This window comes from Tinamus guttatus, unplaced genomic scaffold (assembly GCF_059628265.1).
Source record: "Tinamus guttatus ecotype Peru unplaced genomic scaffold, ASM5962826v1 Tinamus_guttatus_pri_ptg000056l, whole genome shotgun sequence".
Taxonomy (NCBI): Eukaryota; Metazoa; Chordata; class Aves; order Tinamiformes; family Tinamidae; genus Tinamus; species Tinamus guttatus.
Window position 1 is genome coordinate 1175220 of NW_028288590.1, and position 19173 is coordinate 1194392.

A 19173-nucleotide genomic window follows, 5' to 3' on the forward strand; every position below is an offset into this window, starting at 1 on the left:
GGGCTAGAAGGGTGCCAGTATAGATGTACTTGCATTGTCATGAAGCCACATCCACAGAAATCAGTAGAGGAAAAAAAAAACAAAACAGGCTCAGAAGTACAACTCTGAGCTATGTTAATACTTGTTTCCTGAAATACAGTACTAATATGTTATGCTGCAGGAGCAGAAGTTATGCCAATGCATATGCATACAAATTTTACTGTATGTACTGCTGATGCCAGGGCCCGGAGGGAGGTATCCTGGCTAGGAAAGAGGTAAACCAGTTTTCAGAGAGATAGTTTGGGAGAACTGCCCAGGTCGCAGTGCTACCACATGTGACACTGGTTCAGTTTTCTTCCAGCACTTGTTTGCTGAATGATGTAGGAAGAAAACTTAGCTTTTTTGTTTGCTGGGGCAGAATAACCTAGTAGAAACTATCCAAAGAAAACTACAAAATATTTGCATATTATACCAGTGCAGACCATAAATAGTCTGTGAGCCAGCCTAAGAAGCAAGAAAAGAAATAAACAAATGCAACAGAATCAAGACTGTTGTGACTTAACAGTTTGGGCCTCTACCACACAATCAAACTGCACTTTAATACATTACCTCACTTCCACTGGAGCTGTGGTGATTTTCCACATGGACTTTTTTGGTCTATGTTTGTGCTCTTGGACCTTGAGGCAGAGGATAAAGGGATGCAGCGACTTCTGCAGTATTTAAGAGCTATCACTCACCAGAGGCTGGTACAAGAACAAGTCTCTGATGAACTATGCTTGGGACATTTTTTCACCTTAATTATTCACAGTAAAGATGCTCAACATCATCTGATGCACACAATACACTAAACCTCAATGCTTGAGTAGAAGAAATGAAAACTCTAAGTGAAAGTTTTATTTAATGCAGCCTGTCTACAACCAAATGTCAAAGCATTAATAGACAACATAGAGATTAACACCTGATTACTCAAAACACTATTCAAAGAATGAGTTATCTTTCTCCTTACAATATGAAATGTAAAATTATTTAATAAGTCCTCAAGTGTATTCAGCATTTTAAGAGACACTGAGAACCTCACTGTCACTCAGCAGTCTCCATTCCCTGAGGTGAGAACAGTAGATCAACAAACATCTATTACAAGGCCAGTCCTGAAACACTTAAGATTCTTCTCAAATTAAAAAAAAAAAAAAAAAAAGAAAAATTATAAAACAATATGTCACCTTATTACTACAACAAGGTTCAAGTCATTCACCTGATGCCCTTTTCACTTAAGGGATGAATGACAAGATAACACCCAGAATCATTTTGAGACACTGAAGAACCAACCTCACTAAATCAAGCAAGTTAACTTGCCTTTATATAGATTTACTTGCCACAGTGAACAGTGAAACAAAATGCTTTCAACTTTTAAGAGCTTTAAGCTTGTATAGAATCATTCAGAATGGCTGATACCTGACTGAATTTTAAAACAGACTTATTGGGACAAATGAATCTGTCAGAAAATTCAATTTTTGGTGACAATCTTTTACCAATTATTTGAAACTGCATGAAAATGAACTATTTAATAAAATAAATGCAAAGTCAGAATATTCGATATTTGAAAAATATTAGTTCCTTATACATTAGTATGAAAAAAATGAACACACACACACCACATGATCTATCTCTGCATACCACAAGCTAACTGGCAATCTCTTTGACGAGCCACAGCTACTCTCGTCACAATAACTGCGTCCACATTGACATGATTTGCCAGCCATCCACCTTTCCCTCTACAGGGTACCACACACAGCCGGGTGTTATAAACTAGCTGCACAGGTGGGAAAGTACCAGGAAACAACTTGGCAGCTCAACAGACCAATGCATAGGCTAGATATTACAATAATTCTCACTTTTCTACCCCTCTGCCGCCCCTCTGACTCTTGACCAACAGGGAAGAGAACACTCACTGCATGAGTTGTGGCTCCCCTGGCCTAGCCTGGCTACAGGACTAGCATTTTGAGTGGTGCAAACTAATGCAGTATGTTCTGCGTGACCAGTAAGGTGATAGATAAATTGCACTTTAAATATACAACATCTAGAATGTTGTTCACCCAGCTCTTCATCTAGTTCTTTAGTCAAGTAACAGGAGGCTACAATTAGTATGCATAGAAAGAAGCCACTAGGTTACAGGATCACACATATGTAAGGACAGGATTATTCACACTGCTCAGCTTCAGGCACACAAGTTGCTCTGCAATGCCTTGGAAAACTGCCTGCCTTTCTCCTTTGTCCAGAAACAGAACCTAGGCTTTTATCTTTAGGTGCTTTTCAGTGCTGTAATTTCATCCTTGAAGTAGGGCAAAATTTTATGCCATCAACCACACAAAAGGAATATCCTACCTTTAAAGGTGAACATAATTGGCTATCTTAAAATTACATATATGCTTGCATTTTTGAAGTTAATGACATGATGTTTTTCAAGCCTTCAGCATAAGAACGTTGCTGCAGCCAACAAGGTTAGGTTCCCAAAACCTACAGGGACACCCAATCCTAATACCCAACTTGTCCATTTTAGTATACCCTCTGTATACCAGCAAAAGAATGGAAGAAGATGATGTTTTGAGTAGATAGCATAAGATGAAGCACAGAGTATGGACAGAAAAAAGCCTACTATTGGTAGACTGGGAAAAAAGGGTAACCTGCACTACTTTTTTATTATTAAATGTCCAGCCCTGGGTGCCAGCGCTAATATAGAGTTGCTAAGTGAGGAAATAACCTACCACTTAAAGACATTAAACAATAACTTACCTATCCACTTCATCAAATGCATGATCATTTGACATGCAATTTTAACAGAAATATTTCACCTGAACTTACCTCTTCTGAAAAACTGGCAGCAGTTACTGCTTCTGCCAAGTTAGTTTTGCCATTAAACAGAATGCCTGACAGTTTGATTCCCCCCATTTATCCATGACTTAAAAACCCCTAAGGAAAAGACAGCTGAGCAGCCTATTTGAAGAGCCTTTGGGCTATTCAAATTACTTAGAATTTAATTGTCTCCAAGTTGAGTTATCGTTAGTCTAAATGATACAGCTGTGTTTAAAGCAGAATGCCACTTTAGTTGCTCCAAAACACTCCCTCATTCATTTCCCTCCCCTTCTTCGATAGACAAGTAGTTCGGTAGGACATTTGACTAAGCACCAAAAGTCTTTCCTTACTCCACTGACATGGTTACACCACGAAGCCTCACCCTGGCAGAGCAGCCTTGACTCCCTTATCCTTCTTAGCCTCCAAATCTAGGAAGGGCCAGATTTGCTCAGCCCTGCACATATCACAGACCATTACGTAGAGCTGTATCATCCCAATTTGACTGAATGAAAAGGAAGACTGCCTCAAATGAATTGGAATACATATGGAACCAAGCGCAAAAATTCCTCCAACTCAAAAGCAAGAGGAACAAAGCCTCAGAAGTTGCTGAGTAATCCATGTTATCACAAATCTAAGCTAAAGAAGTAACCCCTGTTGCACTATAGAGCTAGTGGGGAACTTGGCTTCCTCTTCTCCCCACACAAGCTACAAAACAAAGAGCTACTGGTAGATATCAAAAGCCTGATCTACTCAACGGCACATTTAGCTTCCTAACTGTGAGCTAAGTGTTATTTCCTTAGCCCAAGCTATCTGACCCTAAAGAGCACACTCCTTCCACAATCATGGGTCAAAGGCAGCAGTTCCCAGAGACTTGCTCCAGTAAGTGTAAAACAACAACATACTCCCTGTTGAGAAGGCAATGTAAATGCAAAGACGGTACCACCTTAAACAGAACCCTTTTAGTGACACACCTCTGCAGAGGGATTTAATTGTAATCACACTCTCATTCTCAACTCTAAATATTCACAAACCATGAATAGCCAAGGCCAGAAATGTCTGTCCCATAAAAAGAATGATGAAAATGCAGAACAGTAAGTTTGGGCTACTTAATTGTGCTGAAAATGAGAAAAGCCAAGTTAGAGGCCCAGCAGAATTCTTACTGCTAATGAGATGGTGCTGCAAAAAGGCGACTTAGGTCTTATTTCATGTGCCTCCTGGTGGCTTCAAATATAATAAATCTACTTCACACCTCTGCAGAAAATTCATCAACTAACCTCTCCACACCGTAATCTCTATTTTGCTGCAGCTGATTTATAACACTCAGCATGTTTCAAATGTACCAGAACAGCACAAAGTGAGGAAAGAAGCCAAGAAACAGGGGAGAGTATAGTACATAAACCTGCCCCAAATTAGGTTGCAGACATATCTGCAGACGTTAAACCCCTTTCCTACAAGGCACCTTCTGCAGTAAAACCAGGTTTAGTCATCCTTAATATTCTACTACAGTAGGGAGTTAAAAAGCCTATTTTGTTGTAAATAAACTCACTGCTACCACCTTCACACTGCTAACATCAGTGCTCAGCCTTAAAAAAAAGAAAAACTACATCAGAAGCAGAAAATAACACATTTTAGGTACCTCCAAACACCAGATCCTAAGAACAGCTTTTTAAAACAGATGTTTATATTGCAATACCTGTGTCGAGATGCTTCACTGCATTGCAGCATTTCATCTCTCACCAAGGCAATGCCAAGATTGGAAATATATGAGCTTTGGTTATCATCAGGCATCAGATTAGGAATTCTAAATCAGCTCCCCATGTTTTATGCTTTCCTGTTTAGTTTGTCAAGTTAGACAAGGTTATTACATGAACACCAAAATGTTTCATAGTTTCAGGCCTTCAGTGCTTCTTCTAGATACTTCCAGCATCACCCACCCGTCAATTCTATAGTAGAGCACTCCAGGACATCAGGATTTTTTTGAGCTTTTAGAGAACTAGTAGGCAAAAAATGAAAGAAAAACAAAAACACCTACTTGTCAAACACTGGTTTTCAGCAACTGATGAGAGATCGATCATTTTCAACTTAATCTAACCAACCTGCCCAACAGCTTCTGCTAGTTCACGTGCACAGGAATAATGTTTGCACTTATATATGTTAAAAAGGCAGAATAAAGGAATCAGCATACAATGGGGATAAGCATTAGAACAGTAAGAAAAGCAATATGCAAAAATGATAAGCTGGCCAAATAATTGCTAATTCAACACTGTAACTGTCAACTCCTGTAACACAACCAGGTCAAACAATCTCAGCTAAAAGAATCAGTAGTTTGCTAATATAGTTCCTTAACATTTTGAAGGCTCTGTAGTTTTGCAAGCCTGAATTACAGTTCATAAAACTTACCTCAACTGTTCAGTAATAAAGAATACTTTGAGTGAACTAAATTATTCACATTCCACTTGACCCTATAAAGTCAAGCTACTCAATTCAACTACAACAAAATCAAGCAGAAAACATAGGTTGAGGTCTTACATCAGAATCACAAAGCTCTATTATTTCTTAAAGAACTGCAATCTTACCACATTATAATGTTGATTTCTTAAGAAAATCTGCCTCTATAACTTATTTTTAGTGTTAACAGTCTACATTAAATCAGCTTCACATACCAGTTGTGAACCATCAGCTTCTGCACAGCCAGTAGTGCATTATAACGAACTTGCTGGTCTTCATGATGCATATGGTTCATTACTAGCTGTTTGCCACCAAGTTGTTCAATAACTCTGAAAGACAGCAATTTTTTTACATTACTTCAGCTATGAGGTAGCCATCCTATCCAACTGCTTCACCTTACAGCATTAAAGGGTTAAAATTACATCTATTAGAAAGTAACATATTAAAGTTATAGCCTGTGATATATTTGTAACATATCAAATAAGATGCAACACTTTCATACTACCTACTGAAATTATTCTGATTTTTTTCTCAGTTAAAAACAGATGCCTCTCAATGGTGACCATGGAGAAGCTCCAGCAAATAGTAAAATGAGAAGCCCCTAAAGTCGTCAAGAAGCCACTAATCAAATTCCAAAGCCACAGCTATTTATGCACAAGATGCAGAACTACTGGCTGCTGAAAGCCACATTTCCAACAAAAGGGGTTAAGTTTCATCCTTCACTACAGACTTCACAACAATCAGCCACAACATTTTACTTTCTCTATTAAGTCCCATGGATGATTTATCAGTATTTCATAGAAGTTATGAATGTGGATTACTTTTTTTTTTTTTTTTTTTTTTTTTTTAAAAAAGCACTACACTGAAACCTAAAAAAAATAAAATAAAATAAATAAAAAAAGATCACCCCTCAGAAGACTCTTTACATGCAGTATCTTGGTCTGTCATAAGAAATGGCATTTGTTACAAAAAAACTCATTACTCATTTGGAGCTGCTTTTAAAATAAAAAGCCAGTTCTCTCACAAGTAACCAAGTATTTAAACATCCTATGAATTAATGGGATTTAAAACATCCCTCATTCTTAACATGCTACTATTCTGAAATTACACAAACCGTCTATTGTTATCACTGTTCTTTTTATAGGCAAATGAATGCATTACCACTGCATAAAACATGGCATTTTTGTTAACTGCACAACAACATAAAGACGTAATTTGAAGATGAAATGCAGAATTTCCCATTGCATTTTATAACTGCCAAAAGCATCCTGGAAACTATTATAGAGAATAGCTCTTCTAAATAGTACTAAAATATTTAAAGATGCTTCATACAAAAGGAAAGCATACGAAAAAATACAGATGTTTTTAAAACAGAAAACCCTTTAAAATTAAAGAAAAAAAAGCATTAGTAATATAAACCATGCATAAAGCCTGCCTGAGGCTTCCTCACATTTTCCTCAAGAGGAAAAGATAAAACCACTGGCACTAGATAAAAATAAGACTATGAAATACCATCACGAACCTTTTTCTCATTACAGGAGAGAGAAACACTGATTTTTGAGGAAGTGGAAGGAGATAAGAGGCATTAAACTCAGAAAGCTTCTTCCTTTTACATGAAGCATGGATAACTCAAAATGAAAGTTAAAATGCTGTTATTGCAAATGAAAATGGATTATTTCAGGTGACAGTGGAACAGTGTCCAGTGATGGCTGAGAACATAAAGAGCAGTTACCACACTTGCATATCACTGCCTACTTGTACAAAGCACTTCCCAACTGATTGCTTTAGACTGGAAGGTAAGCACCTACGAGGAAGGAATTCTTTTTCTTCAGGTTCCACATCTCACAGACTTGCAGAGCAGTTGAGATTGGCAGGGACCTCTAGAGATCATCTAATCCAACCCCCCTGCTCCAGCAGGGACACCTAGAGCACTGCTCAAAGCGCTTGTTTTTAAATTCTGTTTCTTTCTATGGCTTTCCCTCTCCCTAAGCTCTAGCTTTAGAGAGCAGTAAGTGGATCATCAGGCTGCTTTAATCTATGTACATCTACCGCAGGGACTATTCCACCATATAAACAGTGGACTAAGCCAAGACAGCATTCAGAATTCAAAGAAGTTACTGGAAGCAGAAGAGCCAAGTATTATCATGGTGTATTATATAAAGAAAAAAGAGGATGAAGACAGATCACAACCATTCAGACAGTCATAGCAGCAGAAGATAATATAATGGCAGTACACATTCAAAACCAGACCAAAGTGAAAAGGGGGAGGTAATGAAGTTGTTTCTGAATCCCAACTGAAAAAAGGAAATGGCTCTAGGTTAATTTCTGCTTGCAGAACAAAGCTGTGTTCACAGAACTGAAGTCATTGAGAATGCTCACCTTGTACAGGGACAACTTAAGTTATAAGGAGGCTAAGCAGAGGCTAGACATTAGCCTCCAATGTATTTTAAGTGAGAGCAAATGCCAGTACTATACTTCATTTGGGAAGTGGGACTCTCAGAATATCCTTGCTAGGGGAGCCTCACTGGAAGCCCATGATGCTACTGTCTTTTTAAAAAACAAACCAACCAACCACACACACACACATCATGGATCAGATTAAAGTTAAGTTGACAGTACTGGAGAACAGCCAGACAGATATACAGCATTTGCTTTAACGAACATTTTAACATAAACTTCTGCAGACAATGGAAAAGGTTAGTAAAGCCTTTAAATCTAAAGCTCTGCCGTACACAGCAGGCAGACTCAAGAACATAGAGCTTCTAAGTCAGTCTCTGCAGTCTTTGAAGGCTGAATGATGACCCAGCTAAAGAGCCGAGGACACTCAAAGTGCCAATAATATTTAAACACATTAACTCTCATGTTCTTCAAAACCAAGCAATGTCATCGATTCTTAAGCGAGTCATACATTGCAAATGTGAAATGCCAAGCAACTATAGGAGCAGTAAATAACTATATAACAGAAAGTATTATGGTAAGAAATGGCCTATTAAAGGGGAACTGACACACTGCGCTTAGGTGTTTTAAGCTTTCACTCCTACAATTGCTTAAGTCATGCTTGGTAAGGATACACCAGAATACAAATGAAATCCTTTGAAAGAAAGCATTTTAGTTTGTCCTTCAAGAACAGCATGGCTTGCTTAGTTTTCTGTATGCAGACAAGAATTGAAGCATTAAAATTTGCAAGAAGAACGTGAGTTACAATAGTAGCTAGGACACTTCTACCTTGCCTATGAGCACTCCTTCTGACAGCTGAAGCTCTACAGAAGAGGTTTACCAGCCTGGGAGAACAGGGCATGAGTGGAGCTGAGGTCCTCCCAGCAATACATTTTCCCCAACTGCGGAACAAGGAGGTGATGGTTTTTTCTGCTTTCACTTAACTGAGTAGCTTTGGTTTTGCAACCACATGGCCACATTAAACCAGGTATGATGTTGCACTCCCAAGTGAACATATGCAAGCTTTTTAAATAGTACAGCACATGTCTAATAAAATGCTTTCAAACAAGGGGCAGCTTAAAGCAAGAGCATTCAGTAAAAACTCTCAATTAAACCCTAGCCAGGAACTCATAAAAAGACCCCTGCTTTGCTATATAAGTTAAAATGCAGGTCTTAATTCCCCACTTTGGGTGGCTAATGAGGACGATTCCTGCAAACATTTGTAATGCCCTTGCTGCTACAGTGGTCTAATTTCTTCAGAGATGGAATTACTCAGCAACTAAGTTCCTTTGCTCACTGTTTTTCACAACAGAAAACAAATATATACACACAACTATGTATTGAAACATAGTAAGAGTGTATGTGTATATATACACTACTGTTTGCTTTGTTCTATATATACATGAATTTGACAGAAATTTGCATTTGCAGCAAACATTAACATTTTTGGTTAAACCTATATTTGTGTAGCAAAGAAAAAAAACTAAAATAGGAAGATAACCAAAGCTTTGCCAATATTATTGAAGAACTGTTTGTAAGAAGAAAAAATAAAGATATGTCTTAAAACAACCAAGACAAAAAAAAGGAATTATTGCTGAAAGTGCACTGTAAGCCCAACATTATATCCTAAGAGTTGGACATAATAAAGGATAAAAATAACAAGCTATTAAATTCTGAGTAGTTATTCTAATTACATCTGAAATGTGTAATATTTTAGTTTAAAAAAATGTTTCTGATTTGTTTTTTTTTGGGGGGGGGGGGGGGGTGGGGAACAAACCGCACACCCACAGGTTTCCTTCACTGTCAAGAGCTATTGAAATACTAGTAACACGCCAAGAATCACACAGAATCACAGAAAGGTTGAGGTTGGAAGGGACCTCTAGAGATCATCTAGTCCAACCCCCCTGCTCAACCCAATTTCTTTCGTCATCTGCAATATCTTCCCAGTGAATTGAACTCAAGAAAAATCTGTGATTCCAGTGTACCTTATCTTAAAGTAGTAATGATCAGTCAAAGTGCATGCTCTAGCTTAGTCTCCCGAGCAAGCGCATCTGTCTCACCGTTTTCCTCGGGGATAGTGCCGTACATATTCTCCCACATCATGAGCAGCTACAGCCAGCACTTGTGGGTCATCAGAAACCTCCAGAAGTTTTGTCAGGATTCTAGGAAAGGATTCAAAAGAATCAAGTGTCAGATTTTCTACCACTGACTTTAAACTAACCATTCGCAACCACAAGCACATCATACAGTCACTTGCGCCATAATCCAGAATTTAAAATCTAACTGCATGTTTGGAAAGTTAAGCAATACAGATCTTGCCTTCATTAACAAAGGAAAAAAAATTAAAACACCCACAAAGCAAAACAAAAACACAAACAACCCCCCCCCGCCACACACACACACACACAGTTAAAGCATTCACTAATGTCCCTACGTCACCTACAAATACCACCACGGCTTACAAAATACCTACTTCTTCCATATATGTTAACTTCAGAAAGAACAGCTTTGAGTTCAAGACCAGCTGTACTAACAAAATACATTAATGTTTACAGACAGGGGAGGGGAAATGTGAGATAGCCCCACAAACAAAGTACACACAAATCCAACAGCTTCCACTTTTGGTGTTAAGACAACAGACCCCAGTTTCCTCGCCATTCCCAAGTGCAGGAGCTGGCTTCACAGCATGGATGTGAAAAGCTGCCAGGATATGCCGCCTGCGACACATTGAGCAGGATAACGGGGCTTCCCAGGCCCAGTGTATCAGCCTGCTCTCCACCTGCCTTTTCCCAGGCCCACTCCCCCGCTACCCTACACGCGAGGGCTTCCTTAGCACGATGCAGACCAGCAAAACGGGCAGAATTCTACGTATAACACCACTCGCACAGTAACTTTTAAAGGGCAGCTGAGAATAAAGTACTACAACTACTTTGGTCTGTTTAATTATGACGTTCTTGAGCATCTTGAGTTCAGGAGCATCTTTACCTCAGATATCATCCACTTAACTGCTTTGATTAAGAAAACAAAATTATGCAGTTCTGTTCTCACTCTTTAAAGACTAATGATGAAAGAGATAACTTGTAATGAACTCCTCTTTGAAGTGTTACTTATTTTGTTACCTGAATAGAAATACAGAGCTGTAAATCATAAAACAGCTTCTCAGCTTCCCAATTCTTAACACTGTCTCTTAATGGAGTAGTCTAATTATTTGGAATAGAAACTGTTTAGCAACCAGAAAAAAAACAAAACACAACTGGCAGATATTAAGGCTAGTGACTGATAACAAAGAGTAAAGCATCTGGATGATTGGAAAATTAATCTACCCTTAAGGAGAGACAGATGCATTCCAATTACAGAAAGTTAGCAATAACCACAGAACAACAGCACAACTTCCAGCCCTCAAGTATTTTAGAAGAGGTTCTACACTCTGGTCAGTGACAAACACCACAAAATTCAACCCAAGATATGACAAAATCAGTTTTTAACTACATCAATTAATGTAACTGTTTCCCAAAAAAAAAAAAAGGCATTAAAAGCATCTGTGCAAGTTTACAAGCAAGTTAAGCTATTATTTCCATTCTCTGCAATATATTTTCAGCAAATCAATTCAGCTTTTGACCAGGATTGCTATGGGTTAAGGACTACACATTCCCACTTGTTCTCACTTTAATCACTACTTCCTGTTGAAATAAATTGGGTATTACACACGGTATCAGTTAAAAACTGAAAATACTAAAGCATAATATGAAACAAGAGTTGAGGACTTACTTGAGAAGTTCATAGTTCTTCTCATTCAATCTCACAGCATTCTCACGCCAAAACTTCTCAGACTTGTGTACAGGACTCCACTCCAACCTTCCTGACTTGAGCTCAGAACTGTACTCATCGAATGAGCTGCAATACAAAGACTCAGAGAAATTTGGGCTCAGCTTCCGTGAATGGAGTTTGAACAGCACGCCCAAAACTGCCCCAACAATGCACAACTGCAACACAGGTTGTTATAAAACATTTTGGAAGTCACCTCTCTGCAAAGCACAAGAACCATTTCTGCTCACAAAAGTTCATCATTACTCAAAATGGGTGAAATGTGAAAGATAGGGGAAGAATGTGTGTGGCACTCACACACCCCAAACAGGATTCCTGAAGTCAAACATCAGCCTATACATTTCTAGAAGTTTAAGGCTATTTTGCACGCTTTCTGGATTTTCATTTCTCCAAAGGTTCACAGTCCTTGATTTTCATAAAGTTGACAAACTCTAACATGCACTTCAATTATTCGCAAAAAAGGGGAAGCATAACTTTAATTAGCTTATTTCTTGCTGTCCAAGTTAGGCAGTCTTTAGCTTAGACTGGGACTGCGTGTATTCCCTATCAATTGCCATTGAAAAAATCTTCACTACTGGTTATGTGATCGTCATAGCTGGTATACTTTTAAGGAAGAACTTCAATTCAGCATGTACATACATCTTTCATATACAGCTAACACCTCTGATATGGTCTCTTATCAGTCAAATAAATATTATAATTCCATATGTAAAGCTAAAATAGTGTATTGCAACATTATATATTATACGCATATATTACACATATATTAGAGTATATTATAATCACACATACTTAATATATTTTAAAAAATATTCCTAATATTTTTATAATTATATTTTTGAAAAGTTCATACAACAAAACATACCTAAGATCTTGTACACTCTCACCAAGCTTCTCCAGTAGAAATTTGATATCTTCGCTGATGTCTTCATCATCATATTTCTGCTGATCCAAGTTCTCTAGTTGCTTTAAAACTTTACACTGAATCATAGCAAGAGCATACTCTTGGCGAGTTTCTCTCTCTGCAGATTTCTCCAAGAGATTCTAGGAAAATATATTTTCTTTTTTAAAAGAAAAAAACTATTCTGAAGTGAAAAGGCTAGTATTTTTAAGAAGTCCTTTTTAGCAGTTTTTGATTTAAGGTGGACGACAAGCTGACCATGAGGCAGCAGTGTGCCCTCGTGGGCAAGAAGGCCAATGGAATCCTAGGGTGCATTAAAAAAAGCGTCTCCAGCAGGTAGAGGGAGGTGATCCTGCCCCTCTACTCAGCCCTGCTGAGGCCACATCTGGAGTATTGTGTCCAGTTCTGGGCTCCACAGTACAAGAGGGATGTGGAGCTGCTGCAAGGATGATCAGGGGCCTGGAACATCTGCCCTATGAGGAGAGGCTGAGGTAGCTGGGCCTGTTCAGCCTGGAGAGGAGAAGGCTGAGAGGGGATCTGATCAGTGTTCATTAGTACCTCAAGGGAGGCAGTGAGGAGGATGGTGCTGGCCTCTTTTCAGTGGTGGCCACCAACAGAACTAGAGGAAATGGCCACAAACTGAAGCACCAAAAGTTCCACAGGAACCTAAGGAATTTTTTTTTTTTTTTAACAATGAGGGTGACAGAGCCCTGGAACAGGCTGCCCAGGGAGGTTGTGGAGTCTCCTTCTCTGGAGATCTTCAAAACCCACTTGGATGCAGTCCTGTGCCACGTGCTCTAGGTGACCCTGCGTGTGCTGGGGGGTTGGACTAGATGATCTCTAGAGGTTCCTTCCAACCTTAAGAATTCTATGATTCTAAGAAGTGACTGTCAGGGAGAGTTAAGCCCTTCATGAGAATCTCTCCAAAGAAGAGTAAAATATGAGTCTACCACATAGTGACTCCTTTACACCTGCTTCAGAGGTATAACATGCCTTGTAGTAATCTTACTGCACATGAGGAGTGCTCCTAAGTGTCCTATGTCCTAATTAAAGATTGTGGCTCTGGTTTGCAAGGTAGAAGTCATACAATCACATATGCTAAAATGCACAAACCCTACCGCATTCAGGTACCCAATTTAGACCTTCTTTCTCCTAAGCAGGAAGAAGTGGTATGCCATGCTACCGTAAACATTAGAAAGTATTAATACGCCTGCTTTGATCATTTCCCACATTAAATAAAGCAGAAACACTACTCAGAGAAAAAAGGGAGGTTGATGTCTCAAAACGTAGAGTTTCTGTCATGAACAACTGCTTTTATCTAGGTTTATCAATTTAGTTTTCTGTGTAGCCCTAGCATAAAGAAAGCCTTTTTTAAAAAAAATAAAAATAAAAAAAAATAAATAAGTCTTTCCACATTAATAGTTTACAATAGCTTCTTCTGAATTTGGAAACATTTCAGTGAGTTTTATTATTATTATTCAAAGAGAAGCTTGCTAGTAAGTCAAGCACAGAATGTAATAATAAAGTTCCAATATCATTTATTTGTTACATTTTTGCTCAGTGTTATCAGCTTCAAATTCGGTTGTTCAGAGCTAGCCACCTGCACATTTTGATAATGCTTACAACAGGTAGCCTGTATTAAAAGAGTAAGTCCTTAAACAGAAGTTGTGTCTATATGAATAAACCTTAACATCTAGTAGAGAAAAAGTAATGTCATTTTACAGAAGGAATTTGACTACACTGCCCTTGTTCACGACAAGCTTTATACTTAAGGTTTCCAAGGTATGAGACATTGTGTTACTTAGTAAAGTACTGCAAATAAATGCTAAAACTTGCACAAGGAAAAAGAAGTTCTATTACTGCTTTTAATGGTTACATACAATCGACTTCATTTTACTATATGAAAAATAATATGAACTTCTAATCATTATTCAAGAGATCTGAAATGTAGGAGGTAGTTCACAAAAAGTAAGGCCAAGTTAACCGCTTTGTTGCGGAAGTAACAGCTTTAATGTCTAATTTCCATACTTCTTGCCTGTCAATTTATACCCTCGCTGTCATGTGAGTCCAACTTAGCTGTTTTCTTTCCCCACCACTAACTTCTCAAAACATGTAACAAAGCCACCACGTTCTTCCTCGGCCTTTATTCAGTAAAAGAGTCTGGCTTGGCTTTGCCTCCTCCTGAAAAAACACAGTGACTCTAAGAATTAGCAATTAATTTTTTATGACCTCAGAAGTGGAAGATATTGAACATTAAGTTACCGAAACTTGTCACTATTTTTAAAGCTCTTTTGCTGTATTTCCCCATTTAATACTAAGATCCTTGCTCATCTTGACAGAGCCACCAAGGAAAGATTTTGACTAGGTGATAGAAGATAATTTCCAAGTCAGTCAAGAAGTTGGGCAAATAGATTCCTTCAAAAGGGCATTTTTTAATTAGAACTTGATAAATTCTGCCTTCAGAAGCACCAGTAACTCCAGTGTTGTAACACTACTACTGGTAGGGAAAAAAAAAAAAAAAAAACCACCCACACAAAACAAAAACCCCTTGAACTACAGACAGGAAGCCACTAAGGCAGGTGTTCAATATAATATTTGCCAGACAACAAGTATCTATGAAGGCACTGAAAGATGCACATGTTAATTGTAATACTGCCTGTACTACAACACTATATCTTAAAAAGGAGAAAAGCTTCACACCCAACAGCAGCTGAGCACACGGCATCTGCCCTCAATAGACACTTACCCGAAACGCTGCAAGGATGATTCTAGTGACTTTCTCCTTGACTGACTCCTGAAGAATATCTGACAGCACTGGAACAATATTGTATCGACGGAGATATTCGCACATTTGAGGACTAAATGCCAGCAACCACACAGAGAAAATCATCTGGTACTGGAGTTGGAAGCCACATTTGTTGCTCAAGACCCCCATGATACTGAAAAGTTAGCACAATATACATTTGATTACTACAGAAGAGTTTAGAAGGAACTTACCCAAAAGAGCTGCAGAGGTGAGTGCTGTTAGGCACATTTTGCAATACCATACACCAGTATTTAGCATTGCTTAAGAACATTGTCTAATCTTTTAAAATATAGTTTATTTTATTTCTCAGCCTTAGAGCCCTAAAGAATTTTTTTCCAATGCCAATTGATGCAATTGTGTATCTACCTTCAGAGAGATTACGGTTTTTTGGTTTTGTTTTTTTTTAAAATAGCATCATGGTTAGACCACTATTTGTCATCCCATAAAAAACACAAAGCTACTTTTTCCGTCAGGAAAGAGGTGCAAGCAAGTAGAACCATCTACACATACAGGAAACACTTCAGGACTCTCTCTCCATAGAAGTGCTTGAAGGAGGGACCATTTAGCAAGTAAATGTTCAAATAGCTTATACATAACGCTAGGTCACAAAATGAATAGATAATACAGTGACACTAAAAGAGAAACTACATCACAAGACAGCCAAGAAGAGAGATTAAAAGTGCATTTAAGCAGAACAAAATTTGTTTTGAAGTTTTAAGATGCAATTAACAAGTTTTCTCCAAAAAAATCCAAGCCAATTAAAAAAGCAGCTTGCAAAATCACTGCTATCAAAATTAAGATGACAAAACGCTGATTTGTTGAAGTGTAGGCTATTATAACATTTCCGTATTTATTGTTATTCCTTAACCATGACCAGCCACTTTGGTGGAAAAGTTCATTTCAATTGGATCACCTTGATAATGCAGAGGTGTTAGAAGTTTTCATTTCACTACCAACTTTTTCTACTCCAAGTTAGAGAAAGTCAGATATTCTTCTTTTAGATTTCAAACTGTATAGCCACCATTTCCCCCCAGTAGAGATATACATGGTAGAAGTTATTTATACATGGATATTCTTAAAGACGAGTGAAAACACAACCCCGTGCAAAATTATTTCTGAGAATCTGGATAAAAGAACAATCTACTAAAAGCTGTATGTGGGAGGCAGGGTGAGGAAGCATTTCTATACATGTCTTGTTTTCTCCCTTTACTAACACTTCGCAACTGAAAAATTCCAAAATGAAAGACACTGGAAACACAGCAGAAATTTACCTCTAGTTCCTGTTTTAATAAATAACAAATCTCAAAGCATCTTTATCTGAAGACAAATGGGTATATTCCCGTTCAAATATCTGTATTGGCAGTTTTTCACAAAAAGTCACTTTAAAGCCTCAGAACTAGTACCTACACTTGCAAGTTTCTTCTGTTCATACAAATGCATTAAGGTTTGAAAACAAACAGGTTTGTACTCAAACAGCGCAGCTGTTTTTGCAAGAGAATTCTATTACATTTGGGTCATTTGGGAACATGCTATTGTAAGTGCAATATATCTATATAAATTGAAGTAAATGCTTACCAGCTCACTCCATCTGCTTCTACCCACGCAAAGCGATATTCATTGACCCTGAGCATGAGCTGCAGACATCCAGCAACACACTGTACGTACTGGGAGCTCTAGGTGAAAACAAGAGCACATCACTTCTTATTAGGAGAGCTGGGTACCACACGCTGAAGCTCAGTTTTCCACAACAGGCTCCCCTAGCATAATTCATTGCACATTTCTTCAGCAACACTTCTCATTTAAGCAAGATGACCCTTAACCTTTTTTTAAAATAAATAAATAAATAAAGGTATGTAAAAAGACATGGAAGTAGAAAGGAAAATAAGCAGAGGAGTTTTGAATGGAAGAGAAGTGATGGAAGTGATACCATTTTACCATTATCATAATGGATAATACATACAAGGTATATTTTTATATATGAAAAATCACTAGAGATGAATACATACAATTGTCTTCAAGACTTAGCTTTGAATTTTAATTTTTTGCGTTTAATGAAAACCTTAGCACATAGCACAATACAATGAGCAAACTCTCCCTTCAAGGTAATGCTGAAATGTGCATCACTGAATTCCATTTTCATTCAAATTCCTATATTAACAGTCAAACAAAAGAAAAATTAAATAGCTTCTCATCACTAAGGGTATCTATTTCTTGTGAAATTGTACATAAGTTTGGTTACAGTTCAAAAAAAGTTTAATCAGCATATTCCTCAGCAGCAGCAAAAAGACCCCAAGGTATGACAGAAGGAACATTTCATTCTCTCCTCTTGCTCAAATGCTGGTATATCTTGGCTATTATTCAGACATCCAACATAGGAGAAAAATACATCCTATAACCTCTTTTTTTAAACAAGTACCTTTAAAGTCTCATGGTAGAATATCAAACCTTTCAAACATGCATTGGAAGAAAGAAATTAGATAACCCCATATGAAACGAAAAGAGGAGAGAAAACTAAATTCATTTTGTGACTCTTGTATAGGAGTTTCATCTTATTCTAAGACCTTTATGAAAAAGTCTAAATCTCTACACCCATTCATTATAAAGGACATGTATTTCATTGGGTATGAATTCACTCTCCTACACTATGCAAATAAATCACAGAGAAAATGCAGTTCTTAAAGCAACTATTTGCACACAGACAGCTTCCCAGAATAATGTATTTTAATCAGTATCACCAAACTTTATGCCTGTATATTTTAATCTTTAAACAGATCAAAATTCTTTCAACACTATCTTAAATTTAAATTTTATAATAAATCACAGATATTGTTTCCTATGTAAAACTTTTTTTTTTTAAATAGTTTTGTTAGCCCCTGCTTGGAATTTCTCCCCTAGTTAGATTTGAAGTCAGAAACACTCCAGCCAAGTCAATTCAATATTGAACTCAATTGCTGCAATTTTCCTAGGATATATTTGCACTTAATTTTGCTGCTTTGGGCCACCACAGTAGTAAACCCACACAGTGCTACATTACACTCAACACAGACACTCCATGATGAGTGGTACAGCAAGTTGTAGGAAGATTTACTGGTTTAGAGTTATGTGACATAGGACTGAGCTTAACAAAACCTTATAGTAATGGGACACAAAGCTGCATATATGGTACTTCAACTCCCACACACTGGCCATAAATTAATCCCCTGCTACATGGTCATAGGTAACACTAGAAGTCATTACACATTAAGTACCACTGACCAAGAGCGTAATTAAAGATTTAGCTACCCATAGGAAAAAGTCTCTTATAAAAGATTACTTCATTTAGAAGAGAAACAAATTTCAAGTTCGTACTTAAATATATTGGAAAATTATGGACAGTTGCACTCCAATATTCAGGTTGCAAAAGGACCATATTCAAAAGCCAGGACCAACTGCTTCATTATGCCATCGCAGGGAAAGAAAAGCCAATCATGATGATCACTTTTTTGCTATATTGCTGCACTGCCACACACAGTCAATATCTAAGATGAGCAGCCATCATAGCTATGTGAAAACAGCATAAATAAGAACTGAATCCAAGCAGTTAATGGCCTAAATTAAAGTCTTGTAATTCCCTACTACAGAGGCTCGAGAGGCAATGCTATATTGTTAACAAATATCAAACTGATGTGCCATTTGTAGGTTCTACATTTCAAGAACCAAAAGCTTCTTACTCTAAAGTTTCTTATTTGGAAGAGTCAGAAAATCCAGTACAAAAACAAACCACTGTTCAAAAATTAATTGCTTATTTCCTCAAGTAGTAACGAAGGGAATGCTTAATACATTCAGCTTTAATACAATAAATAACAATTTAATACAAACAATAACAACTCCTCTTTAACACAATACAGTTTTAACAATCTAAAATAAACCATACAATATGCATTCCCAC

General features: G+C 37.6%; 1 protein-coding gene and 1 long non-coding RNA gene across 3 annotated transcripts in view; one reads left to right on the plus strand and one right to left on the minus strand.

Moving 5' to 3' along the window:
* Positions 1 to 19173, plus strand: part of LOC148595817 (uncharacterized) — a 297456-nt gene that overhangs the window by 216420 nt on the left and 61863 nt on the right. The window lies entirely within an intron of this gene.
* The window catches only part of ATP6V1H (ATPase H+ transporting V1 subunit H), a 39994-nt gene that overhangs the window by 5916 nt on the left and 14905 nt on the right, over positions 1 to 19173 (minus strand). For both annotated transcript variants that reach the window (XM_088540149.1, XM_088540150.1), the window contains 6 exons: positions 16821 to 16918; positions 15186 to 15378; positions 12404 to 12582; positions 11482 to 11607; positions 9774 to 9875; positions 5493 to 5606 (listed from right to left, as the gene is read on the minus strand). In XM_088540149.1, the coding sequence (XP_088396275.1) occupies positions 5493 to 5606; positions 9774 to 9875; positions 11482 to 11607; positions 12404 to 12582; positions 15186 to 15378; positions 16821 to 16918 (812 nt within the window). The remainder of the gene's footprint in view (positions 1 to 5492; positions 5607 to 9773; positions 9876 to 11481; positions 11608 to 12403; positions 12583 to 15185; positions 15379 to 16820; positions 16919 to 19173) is intronic.